This window comes from Clarias gariepinus, chromosome 10, assembly GCF_024256425.1.
Source record: "Clarias gariepinus isolate MV-2021 ecotype Netherlands chromosome 10, CGAR_prim_01v2, whole genome shotgun sequence".
Taxonomy (NCBI): Eukaryota; Metazoa; Chordata; class Actinopteri; order Siluriformes; family Clariidae; genus Clarias; species Clarias gariepinus.
The window spans coordinates 15,702,777-15,716,300 of record NC_071109.1 but is presented as its reverse complement, the minus strand read 5'-3'; the positions used below and the strand labels follow the sequence as shown (position 1 = coordinate 15,716,300).

The window sequence follows — 13,524 nt, the reverse complement described above, 5'->3', positions numbered from 1 at the left end:
CCAAAAACGACTGAAGAAAACAGGCTCGGGCTCTATAATCCATAGTTTTCCAGTTTGGACTGCATTACCCACAAAGCACTGCGTTGTGGCAATCCTTTGTGGGTAATGCAGTCCAAAGCATTGCCCGCACTGGACTACACTTCCGTCGCTATACCCTACGTGTCACGCCCCACAGAACGGGGGGGGGGCGGGCTTAGCAGAGGTCATGAGCATTTAAATTAGCATGTACTGAAACAGGTTGCTGAGAACAGAGCTAGTTTTTACCAGGTAAAAGTAGTGTTTTTTTTTACACAATCCTTTTGAATTTTTAATTAACGTATAATACAAACTTTTCATTAGGACCCTAAAGATCATATTAAAATTTAATGAAAAATATAATGTGTAGGACCTTTAAGTTACAATGTTTTTGGAAAACTGACCGTAATATTAAGATCAGTCATACGTTCATTTTTACAAACTTCTTAGGCTTACGAGGCTTTTGGGAAATGCAGCCCAGTTTTTTTCATCCTTAGCCAAGGTAGGAGACCCTTGACACAAGGAATGCGACAGTTGTAGTTCATGTCCTGGATATGTCTGTGCGTGGTGGCTCTTGAATCACTAACTTTGACAGATGCATTAAACTCATTGTAAATCTCCTCCAAATTCTTAAATAGGCTTTGTTTCACAATCTTAAGGCTGCGGTTATTCCTTTTTCTTGTGTACCCTTTTTTAAGACATTTTTCCTTCCATTCATTTCATTATTGTGCTTCCCCATGATTGTGTAGCCCACTGGACCAGCCTGAGAGACCATTTAAAGGCTCAGAAACCCGTTGCAGGTGTTTGAGTTAATTAGTTGATTAGAGTGTGACACTATGGCTCTGTTTACACTGTCAGGTAAATGTGACCCAATTCCGATTTTTTGCTCATATGTGACACAAAAAACGCATGCATTCCGATATTTCGAGATCGGTTTCAGGCCTCCTTCATATGTGGAAATAAATCAGATATAAATCAGATATGTGCAAATGTGATTGTTGTGTAAACAGACAGATCGGATTTCCTGGGGCATTACGTTCTGTACGCCATTGAAACCTGCGACTTCTTCGTGGTTTAATGACGTAATGTTATTCTCCGGTGGAAGTGCGTGTGGAATTATAACATCGCAGTTGACATGAAAAAGGAAAAGCACCCAGCCCCCCCCCCCCCCCCCCCCCCCGCCCCTTAATGCTTATTAGCGCGAAATAACATTAAGAAATCAGTATTTGCTGAATGAAGCATATGCGCAGGCTGCAATTATGCCGTTTTTTTCCTCTTCCTCTGTTTTAAAACCATGGTGACGTTTCGCGAACTTTGCATATATCGCAGAGCGTCAAGCATACTTTACCTTCGTCTATCTTGGCTAGTGTGTAGCGCAAGAACCTCCCTTTAAGTATGCGCGATGTTTCAGATGGTATGGCAAGTGTAAACACGTGTATCGGATATGAGTCATAGTTGAAAGAACGTGTAAACAGACGGTCAAAAAAATCTGATATAGGCAACAAATCAGAATTGGGCATCGAGACCTGCAATGTAAACCTAGCCGATGAGTTTCCAATATTAAACTTTTTCACAACATTCTAATTTTCTGAGATGTTAAATTTTAGGTTTTTATTATCTGTAAGCCATGATTTTAGTCTGTATGTAATTGTGAGGAGTTTTTTTTTTTTTTTTTTTACCTTTGCTGGCATTCTCCACATGCTCCAACTCATCAGGGAAGTTTAGCATTTCTGGGTGCATCTCCTCACATTTCCCAGCCAAGAAATGCATAAGTGTTGTATTCTGATCTGTTGACTTTGTGTCCTGTAGCTGTAAATAAACAGATGGGGTTTAGTTATAACTTTAGTTATTGGTAACCGGCATGGAATATGTAATCAAATGTAACAGATTTACCCTTCAGGTGAACGACAAAATAAAGACCTTTTTGTCAAAGCTAAACAAGCCAAGCAACCTAGCTTATGTTAATAATAATTAAATTTGTATTGTCTGTGCAATCTGCAAATACTGTTGTTGTAATACATATTGTAGTAATTTGCAATGACCCATTGTATACTTTTACAGGGAAATAAGGTTTTGAAAACAATATATAGCCTATGTTTATGTTTTTGTTAAACCTTGGATCGCAAGCATAATTTGTTCCAAAAACATGCCTTTATATAAAAGCACTCATATAAAAAAATATATAAAAATATAAAATATAAAAAAATTGCTTTACGCGCGCGCACACACTCGGTCACAAAGTTATAGTAAACAGTGCACGCACACGTAGACTATAAAATTGATGCACACATACTGAGACTAAGCATGGGAGATGATTACCCGCAGCGCGCGCGAGAGAGAGAAGAACCATTGGCTCAGTTTTGATCACGTGATACTCGGCAGACAAAAGCGCATGCATACTCATATTTTAAGACCTTGCTCATTCATCAATTTATAATTTATAAAAAATTTTGCTAATTTTGCAAAACCAACACAGACCAAGTTTTTTGCATTCCAATGTATTTCACCCTGGTACCAAAGCCAATGTCGTCAAGAAAATCACAGAAGAAATTAAACAGAACTCACCACACATGCATAATTCAAGACAAACTGATTAAAATAGAACATGAGCACTGCTAAGTATGGGTGAATTTTTTTTAACAAGCTTATTTTTAAAATGCTAATGCTATTCATTGGAGGTTCAAACATTATGTAAATGTTTAGTCTAAAACTGCGATAAACTATTATACTATGCTGTGCAGTTAGATTTCTGCAAATGTAATACAGATGCAGTCACAAGTTTACATACACCCCTTATGAACACAAATGTCATGGTATTACTCAGCCTGCAACTGAATTGTTTAAACCTGGTATTTTTCTGAGACAGAAAAAAGCGCATGCATAACAACCTTTAGTAATAAATAATAATAATTAAAAAAATAATTAAAAACTTAAAAAGCACCTTGCTAAGGAACATTCAGCTAAATATTAGGTGCATTATGTATACTTTTGATCCTATATTTATAATTGTGACCCTTGGTTGAGTTTAGAAAACCCAAAATAAATAAACTTGTACCAAAAATTTTCTTATGGAACATTATTTAATTAAAAATGTGTTAAACATTGTACAATTATCCTATGTTAAAAACATAAGAGTTATCCGAGTTAAAAACATAATCACAACCCTAAGATTGCCATGGAATTTATTATGATCATTCGTATATGTACATTTCTGATAGCAACTGTACATTGTCTTATGTTGTACTAAATTGTGCATGTAAAATTATACTGTAGGTGCTAAATTGATCTGTTTGCATATACTAAACTATATTTCACATTTAGGTAGAAGTGTCTCATAATGCCACTCTGGGTCCTGAACATTGTTGATTTTGTAGAAGATAGATGGGTGGGTGGATAGACAGACAAACGGGTAGATATTTGAGGTGTATTTTTGCCTTATACACAGTGTTCCTGCGACTGACAATCTTGAATTGTATAAGATCATTAATTATCTCTATTAACTGCAACCATTTATGATATACTTTTACTGTCCTTTCAAGTTAGTCCATGCACTGAACACTTTTACAATGCGTTTCAAATTATTATGCAAAACATATTTTTATTAGATTTTCCAAATTACCTATATGAATTGAAGTCATTGTAATTTTCCAGTCATCAACTATTAGAGTACAATTGAAAGGTTTTTTGAACAAACTGCCCAGTGATAACAGTATATTTAAAAAAAATAAAACAAAAAATTCACTCAAATTCATGTTCCAATTAATTATGCACAACAGAGTTTCCAAACTTGCCATTTTTATAAAGAACAAAAAAATGGTAAAATTATAAGCATTAGCAGGTTATTACAAACTGAAAGGTAACTGAAATCAAACAGTATTCAAGTCAAAACTTTATTATAGGTGATGTTACATTTGCACATAGGACCCCTTGTTCGAAAGGAGCTTCTGAACTCCCCCATCCATTGAATTTGTCAGGTTTTGGATGGTATCTGCTTCAAATTACTTTGCATAAGGACAGGATAGCCTCTCTGAGCTGTTGTTTAGATATGAACTGCCTCCCACCATCATTGACACTACTTATGATGATGCTCCAGAGGGTTGAGGTCAGGGGAGGATGGGGGCCACGACAAAAGTTTGTCCCCCTTTATGCCCATAGCAGCCGGAGATGCAGTTGTGTTCTTTGCAGCATAAGACGGTGCATTATCATGCATGAAAATTATCTTGCTGCGGAATTCACGGTTCTTCTTTTTGAACCATGGCAGGAAGTGCACTTTGAGAAACTCCACATACTTTATGGATGTCATTTTTACCCCGTCAGGGATCCTCGGGGATCCAATTTCTCTCCCCATGATTCCAGCCCAAAACATTACTCCACCACCTCCTTGTTGGCGCCGTAGCCTTGTTTGCATGGGGTGGCCATCAACCAGCCATCCACCACTCCATTCATCTGGACCATCGAGGGTTGCCCGGCACGCTGAACAGTTTTGAAGTCAGTCTTCATGTATTGTTTGGGCACGGGAGCCGTTTCTGCTTGTGTGCAGTGGATAGGGGAGGTCCAAAAGATGGCTTAAGCACAGCTGCAAACCTCTGGAGGACCCTGCATCTTGTTGTTCGGGGCACGTTGGAGGTACCAGCAGCTTCAAAAACTTGTCTGCTGCTAAGACAAGGCATTTTTGCAGCTGCTCTTTTAACCCGATGTATTTGCCTGTTGGAAAAAGTCCTCAATCTTCCCTTATCAGCACGCGCACTTGTGTGCTCTAAATCAGCCACATACTTCTTGATTGTGCAATGATCGCGATGAAGTGTCTTGGCTATGTTGATTGTTCTCATGCCTTGACCTAAACACTCAACAATTTGTTGCTTCTCAGCAGCCGACAGGTCCTTTTTCCTTCCCATTTTGGTTGAAAATGTAGGCTGCTTAATAATGTGGGACAGCCTTCTTAAGTAGTGTTGCCTTTAATTGGACACACCTGCCAAACTAATTAGCACAGGTGTCGCGATTGCTTTCAGTGATATAAAGAGCCCTGACACACATCACCATCCATAATTCAACTGACAAACAGAAATATTCTTACCTTATCACTCCTAAACACTTTTTGCATAATAATTTGGAACGCAGTGTATTAATGTGTTATAATAAAACATCAAATGTGTCATACATAAATATATAGGTAAATGACTCATTAAAGAATCTTTTATCTGAAGTTTCTAAATTGGAAAATTGATATAAGTAGCTATGCCAACCTCCACTGTTCAAACTTTGATATTAGGTACCCCAGCAAAGATTTCTGCCAAAACTGCAAGGAAAATTGTTCAGGAAAAAATCCACTGAACAGTTGAAATTCCGACTGTCGAAGATGCACTATAATAAGTTAACAAATACAGACTGCATAGGCAAGTTGGCAGAAAAAAGCCATTACTGTACCAGTGCTACAAAACAGCCAGCTAACATTACGCCAAAAAGCAACTAGATAAACCAAAACATAAAAAGAAAAAAAGTCCCAAAGCTCCTCTCCCCCTTCTAGTCTTACACAGTTACCCTTCCTCCACTCTTTTTACACACATGTACGCACACAACGGAAACACTTTTATCGAAAAAATAAACAAAAAATTTTTCTAATAACACTCGATTGAGTGACACACTAACAATCACTGCTGTAAAGTAAAAATAAAACAAATTAACCAGCACTTTACCTTTAAAAAGAATCGCAGAGCAGTGTTTCTGTGAAGAGCAGAGAGAAAAAGTGTGCATGTCTGGGAAGGCAAATGTAGAAGGCTGAGCCTTGAGCAAAGAGAGAAAATGTATTTTTTACCTCTCTAATGAGACTTGCTTTCGCTTTACACATGCGCTGTAAACACACGCATACAGACACAAAATAAAATGTTTTACGCAAACACGTGTTCACAGTGTTACGGTAAACAGTACACGCGTGCACAGATGTTAACTATACCAGTAAGAGACGTGCACTAAGACCCAGCAGGGGAGACGATTACCCACAATTCCAAAGCACAAGAGAGAAAAAAACGTTGGCTCAGTTGTGATCACGTGATTGTACAAAAACAATTGTACTTTGAATGCCCTCGCCCGACAGTTTGCCATTAAGAACTGACTGGAAAGGCCTGGGACACTAAAGTTGTTTTTGCCCTTCGGCTTTGTAACCGGTTTGTGGCTTCAACTGATATGGCGGAAGATGAACAACAATGGTACAACTTTAAAAAGATGATGGTAAAATTTGCTTAAACGATAGGTTAGTGATGGGGCAGGAATGGATCTGCGTGAAGTCTTTCATGAGCTGTACAGAATTCGTCACCATTAAGACCAGTGTAAGGCAAGGGTGCCTTCTGTCACCCGTCCTGTTTTGGGTGACTTTTGACTTCACAGAGCCACTTCACGGTTCTTGTTTTCAGCAGGACCGCACACAGGCACCTCTCCATCCACAAATGCTTTAACTGTTGTCTTGTAAATCGTTGATGAAACCTATGAACACAGCTGTTTAACAGTCCTAAACACAAGCGCAGTGTCTGTTTTTGTCCTTAACTAAAAGACATCAATACATTAATAATTTACACAATGATAACAGTGTTTATTTTGCTGAATAAGGTAATAAGCATTATTTAAATAAAAACAAACCAGGAAGTAAGTGTTCCATACATAAAAGTACTGTGTATTACGAAGTGCCCTAACAAACATAGCTACAGTACAAACAAAAAGTATGTGCGCTGGGGGGAATTGGAAGGTGAATGAGTGTAAGGGCCATATTTCATTCTTGTGATTTGTTGTTATGTTTATCTTATTTCAGTTTATTAATTAAGCATTAAGCATTAAGTATCATACTTATAATTTGTATTGTGACATCATTTCATGGGTTGTTCTGTGACATCATCCCACAGTTATGCAGTTTCATGTCTATCACGCACGTCAGTTGTTAGTTGTTGTTAAGACACGGAAGGATACAGAAAGGTGTGGAGCACACAAGCTTGACCGTGAGACAGTAAGCTAAAAGGAATACTGTAAAATAAGTTGTTGTAACTGTAATCTATTGAAGCTACAGAACACAGCAAGCGACTTGTCGTGACTACAGTGGATTTATGCAAGAAACTGTAACAACCGTTGTTTTTGATGTTGAAAATAAACAAGAGACAAAGAAATCAACGAAACGTCTGATGTCGTCAGTGACACTGTGTAACTAAAGACACGCGTCAGAACTTGTGAATAACATGCATGTACAATGAGGATACCCATTTACAAGACAAAAGGCGGTCAGAGGTGTAAACAACAACAATTAAACACTTGATCATTTGCGTCTGTGCTTAAGTGACCCATATTTATTTTTTTCTTATTTTAAAAAATGCTTTGGGTTTTAAGAACTTCATTAACCCTTAGGAGTCGGCAGACCTGCCGGCGGGCACACGTGCATTTTTTTCTGGTAACCGTGAAAAGAGTTTAAAATCTTCCACAATGTTTGATCATACACATAAGTGTAAAACATCATTTGAATCTGAAAAGGGTCTACTTTAATTTATGTATACTCATAATATCCACAAAACAATGTGCTTTTAAAAAAATAATAATAATAAACAGGGTGTGCTTTAAGTCGTCTCAGTCTCCGCAAAAAATCTTTTTGAAACACATCACTAAACTGAACTGAAACTCCGCAAATACTGATACAGATAGACATGAGAAATATATCTATAGAAAGCTTAAAGTGTGGATTTTTTAATTATGCAAGTCACATTGAAAACAAATATTTTTAGTTTATGTAATTCGTATGAAACCAAGGAGAGGCACAGAATTTGTGTCGCACTTCCCTATCTGCTAATTACCCGAAGCTGGACACGCCCACACGCTGTTCACACGGAAAACAGTCACAGGGTAATCTACATACAAGGCCACGCCCCCAGGACACCGGTGTTCTGTCGATTTTTGCTGCCTTGTCGAAAAATGCTACCATAGCACAATTCGATAGCAGAGTCTATCGATTTACGCTACATGCGCAGATACGGTATGTAGCACAACTCGATGGGTAGCATTTTTCGATTGAACACCGGCACAAACACACACACACAGACTGGCTTAAAAAACAGCCAGTGCAGATTGTGCTTGTCAGCATGGGCTTGTCATGGTTCTGTCATGGACCTGTCAGCTCCAGATGGCTGTTTGACGTGGCTCCCACTGTATATTGAAAATGTATATTGAAAAGGCTGAAACAGGAAGTTCCGGTTCAGAGGGAGGTCGCGCGCTGGACAGACCAATCGGTGGCCGCGGGACGCACTCGATGACAGACTGGGACATGGTCCGAAACAGCTCTGATGATGACGTCAGCATGTTTACGGAAGCGGTTGTGGGATTCATTGGAAAACTTGCGGATGATACCGTGGGAAAAAAGACTATTAGAACGTTTCCCAACCAGAAGCCGTGGGTGGTTAAAACCATCCGCGACGCTCTGAGATCTCGCACTGCTGCCTACAACATGGGACTCGCATCGGGGGAGATGGACCCGTACAAGGCTGCGTCATACAACGTCCGGAAGGCGGTAAAAGAGGCGAAGCAGCGCTACGGGAGAAAACTAGAGTCACAGCTCCAACAGAGTGACTTTAGGAGCCTGTGGCAGGGACAATTACGGATTATAAAACACCAACATCCGGTATGACGGACGCGACTCTGGCAGATGAGCTGAACACTTTCTATGCTCGCTTCGAGGCTGCAGCTTAAGACGCTAGCAATGCTAATGCTAGCGGCGGTAACGGCTACAGACAGGAAGACACTGCCAGCACCGTAAACACGTTCATCATCACCGAGTATGACGTGAGAAGAGCCATTAAGAGAGTAAATACCAGGAAAGCAGCAGGACCAGACGGCATCTCAGGTCGTATCCTCAGAGCCTGCGCAGACCAGCTAGCACCTGTGTTCACAGAGATATTCAACATCTCTTTATCTCAGTCGGTGATCCCCACATGCTTTAAAGAGTCCATCATTGTTCCTGTCCTGAAGAAACCTCATCCTGCTTTACTCAATGACTATCGCCCTGTAGCTCTCACCTCAGTAGTGATGAAGTGCTTTGAACGCCTGGTCAGAGACTTCATAATTTCTTCACTACCAGACACCCTCGACCCACTACAGTTCGCTTACTGTCCAAATCGTTCCACAGACGATGCTATCTCTCATCTACTCCACACATCACTTACTCACTTGGACACTAGAAGGGGGAATTTTGTTAAAATGCTCTTCATCGACTACAGCTCTGCATTCAATACCATAATTTCCTCCACACTCACCACCAAGCTGGAGCACCTGGGACTCAGCTCATCTATGTGCCAGTGGATCTCCGACTTCCTAACTGGCAGACCACAGGCAGTAAGGATGGGCGGACATGTCTCAGCCTCCATCACTCTCAGCTCTGGAGCCCCCAAGGTTGTGTTCTGAGCCCCCTGCTGTACTCTTTGTACACATATGACTGTGTGGCCACTACCAGCTCCACCACCATCATTAAGTTTGCTGACGACACTGTCGTGGTAGGCCTGATCTCTGATAACGAGATGGCCTGCCTGAAGGAAATTAGAAATCTGGAGAAGTGGTGCCAGAGGAACAGCCTTCTTCTAAACGTCAGTAAGACAAAGGAGTTAATAGTGCACTTCAGCATTAAGCAGGAGGGGAACTACCAGACCACCGTCATCAACGAGAGCCCAGTGTGGACAGAGTGGACAGCTTCAAATACCTCAGTGTTCACATCCCGCAGGACCTGTCATGGTCCTGTCACATCAACACTGTGGTGAAAAAGGCCCGACAGCGTCTCTACCACCTCAGACGCTTGAGAGACTTCCGACTGCCCTCCAAGGTGCTCAGGAACTTTTACTCCTGCACCATAGAGAGCATCCTGACGGGAAACATCTTAACCTGGTTCGGGAACAGCACCATGCAGGACAGACGAGCTCTACAGAGGGTGGTGCGATCAGCTGAGCGCAGAGTTTACACACACACTGGACATTCTGGACATTCGTTTACACTAGTGGCCACTGCACAACTACACCTGGTGGTTATCATATCACTCTGTCACAAGTCACTTTAAATAAATCTCTTTTTAAGCATATTTTAAACTGCACTAGACACTTTAAATATGTAGATTGCACAAACGTTGGACATTACCTTTTTTTCATTAATATCTATTCTAACACCATTCCACACAAAAATTACATAAATATATACCTACCCGTTCAGCTGCTCTTATTGTTTTATATTTCTTAATACATTCTTCAAATATTTTCTATATTGTGTATTTTTGTTGTACAATTATTTATTTTTTTTACTTTAGTTTTTATATTTTATTTTATTCTTTCCTAGTTTTATTTACCCTATATTTTAATTTTCATATTTATTTCCTATTACTATTTATAGTCTTCTATTTTAGGTTACGAGCAGTTGTCTTAGCATTTTACTGCATATCGTACTGTGTATGACTGTGTATGTGACAAATAAAATTTGAATTTGAATTTCTCTAAAGCACCAGAATTTACAGGACCAGCTGGATGACAATTAAATGAGCTTTATGAGACAAGACTCAAGTCAGCGCTGCAGTTCCAAAGAACTAGTCAAGATAACCAGCTCCCTACGTCACACACTTACCATCGCCCTCAAGCTGAGCGACAGGCACACCGCCTATCTCCAGCAGGAACTGACAAGCGCACAACGAGCAATCAAACAGCTGTAGCTGTAGCTCAGGAGCAGCGCAAAGGGGGTTTGAAGTTTAGATTGTCATCCAGCTTGTCCCGTGTCTGAACGAAGTACAGCGAGACAAAGTGGAAATCACCAGGCTGTAAGAAACCCTGGCAATTACTACGCATGAAAGGAAACAAGGTCAAGCAAACTATGCTGATCTCTTCAACAGGCTGCAGTACGCAGAACAGCTTCTCGAAAAGACCAATGATGACTCATGACCCCTGCTGAGCATGACCAGGTCCCTTGTTCTTGGACCGACACGTAGTGGACAAAGTGATTGGAGGGTGCTGGGGGATGCTTTGACCCCACCCCAAGAACCCTAACTCATGGCAAAAGACCGGGAACCTGCTCCCTTTAGCCACACAGCCTCAAACCACAAGACCTTAACAAGCTCGCCAGAAATATTGACGAATGCATGCCACATATGCCAAGCAGCCAAGATATCAACGCTTATCTACAAGACACTGACACCCATCTTGAAATAAGACTTAACATCACTGATCAAGGTAGATTCTATTGGTCCAAATAACATCTAGCCCTAAAGTGCGCAGTTTCCTAAACCAAAGACTAAGTATCATCTGCTCTAAGAAGCTCTCATTAAAGTGCCCTGAAAATGAGAAAGTCATCTTAAACCTTTGCAAGCCTACTACCTCCATCCTGGAGTATGCCACCATCTCGGCATTCTTATATGTCCACGAACAATAACTTTACCACTCTGCCATCCAGTTTATAACAAACGCTCCTTTCAAAACTCATCACTGTATTCTTCTCAACTAGTCTTCATTGTTTACCCGCCGCAAAATCCATTGGTAAATGGTCATTTACAAAGCTCTCATCGGTTTGTCCACTCCTTACTTACAAGAATTGTTACACTCTTTTTCTTCTGGGTATAACACTTGTTCTGCTAACCTAATTCTGCTGACAGTTCCTAAGGCTTCTTCTGTATTTGGCCTGTCATCTTTTTAGAATGCTGCTGCTAGAGATTGGAGTGACCTGCAAAAAACGTTAAAATTGGACAATCTAAGTCAGTTTTTCAATCTCGGATCTCAGCTCACATTAAAGGCATGTGTTGCTGTCGCGACTTGCTGCAAGCAACATTCAGGAATTTAAATAAATGTGTTGTGCTTCACTGGGTGAGAATTAAATTACACACGAATATACAAATATATGTGTGTGTGTTTGTGTGCGTGTGTATAATATGAAATTTTATTTGATATAGGTATATATTAACTCATGCTAGGGTACTTTTACTACGCTAAATTTATGAATTACACTCAAAGTATCAAATGCAACTATGAAGTCTGATTTAATTGTTACCATTAAACATTTTATATCTACTTATGTTTATTTTTCTATTTATGTTTTGTTGACGAAATACACTTGAGCAAGGCCCTTAACCTCCACCTGCTCAGATGTATAATGAGATAAAAATGTAAGTCGCTCTGGATAAGAGCGTCTACCAAATGCCTTAATGTAAATGTAAATGTACATTTTAGGTAGAGACGTCTGCTCGGTCTTGTTAATTTGTTTTAAAACCCCCAATCCTGCGAATTCCCCCATCAGCGAAACCGGTTTAAAAACTTCACTTCTATCGTGAATGAAAGGTGAGAAGGGGGACTACAGTAACAGGGTTTCTGTGGGTTTCACCATGGAGTACACTGTCGCGTTGTATTTAGAGAATAGACTAAAACAAAATCATGTTTGCTTCAGCATTGGAAACAATATTGTATAAGGCTAACTTTATTAAACATTATTCACTTTTGTATTTGTGTTGTACTTCGTCTTTTTGCACACACGCACGGGCATCTTTAAATTTGAACAGAAAATAATAGTAGGCTGGTAGGTTATTTTTCATCTATCTTAAACGGCTGAATGAAGTTTAATATACACAATTAATAATTGCATTTGCTTTACATTTGAGCACTCACGTGTAAATAGATTTTTAATTACATATACTACAATATCATATATTTGTGTTTAATACTGTTTTATTTATATTTTACAACATTACATGCAGTTTGTAATTTTTTTGCGGTTGTACTTTTAAAATGTAACCTACTAATCTACAGTAAATTAATGAGAAATTTGGTCTTTCTGGCTTTTAGATAGCTTTTAAGTTCTTATTCGATACAATTTTATTATATAAATAATTATCTTATAAACATGATTCGTATTCTTTATATTTTTGTCGAGTATAATCCTTCATGTCTGCATTTTTTTGCACGCGTTTATCATCCTTTTGATCAAAACGCTGCCTTTTGTTAAGGCTGCGCCAATGACTGAATTTTAGATGAATTTTAAAGCATCTTTTTAATCAAATTCAAATTCAAATTCAAATTTTATTTGTCACATACACAAACATACACAGTACGAAATGTAGTGAAATGTATTATACGACTGCTATTGACCCTAAAAGAGAATTAAAGTTTACAAATAAGAAATAAATATAAATAAAAGAATACGATAGAAATTAAATAAAAAAATTAAATTAAAATAGGAAAAAATAGAACTAAAAATAAAAATAGAAATGTGCTAGAAAAAAATGGAATTAAAAATAAAAATATGATATGCATAAAATAGAAATATACTGTACATAGAAATATGATGTGCATAAAAATAGAAATATACTGTACAAATTGAAATATACTGTACTGGTGTGCAAATATGCATAAAACAAAGTGTCTTTGTGCAGAGGTTATGAAAGTGTCTTTGTGCACTGGTCCAGGATGTAACCGTAAACATGTAGTGTAGTTGTGAAGGTAGGTGTGCAAAGTTGTTAAAGTGTCTTTGTGCAAT

General features: G+C 39.0%; 1 protein-coding gene across 3 annotated transcripts in view; it reads right to left on the bottom strand.

The window, feature by feature from the left end:
* The window catches only part of diaph2 (diaphanous-related formin 2), a 284,936-nt gene that overhangs the window by 34,282 nt on the left and 237,130 nt on the right, over positions 1 to 13,524 (bottom strand). For all 3 annotated transcript variants that reach the window (XM_053505652.1, XM_053505650.1, XM_053505651.1), the window contains one exon: positions 1,695 to 1,824. In XM_053505652.1, coding sequence (XP_053361627.1) covers positions 1,695 to 1,824 — 130 coding nt within the window. The remainder of the gene's footprint in view (positions 1 to 1,694; positions 1,825 to 13,524) is intronic.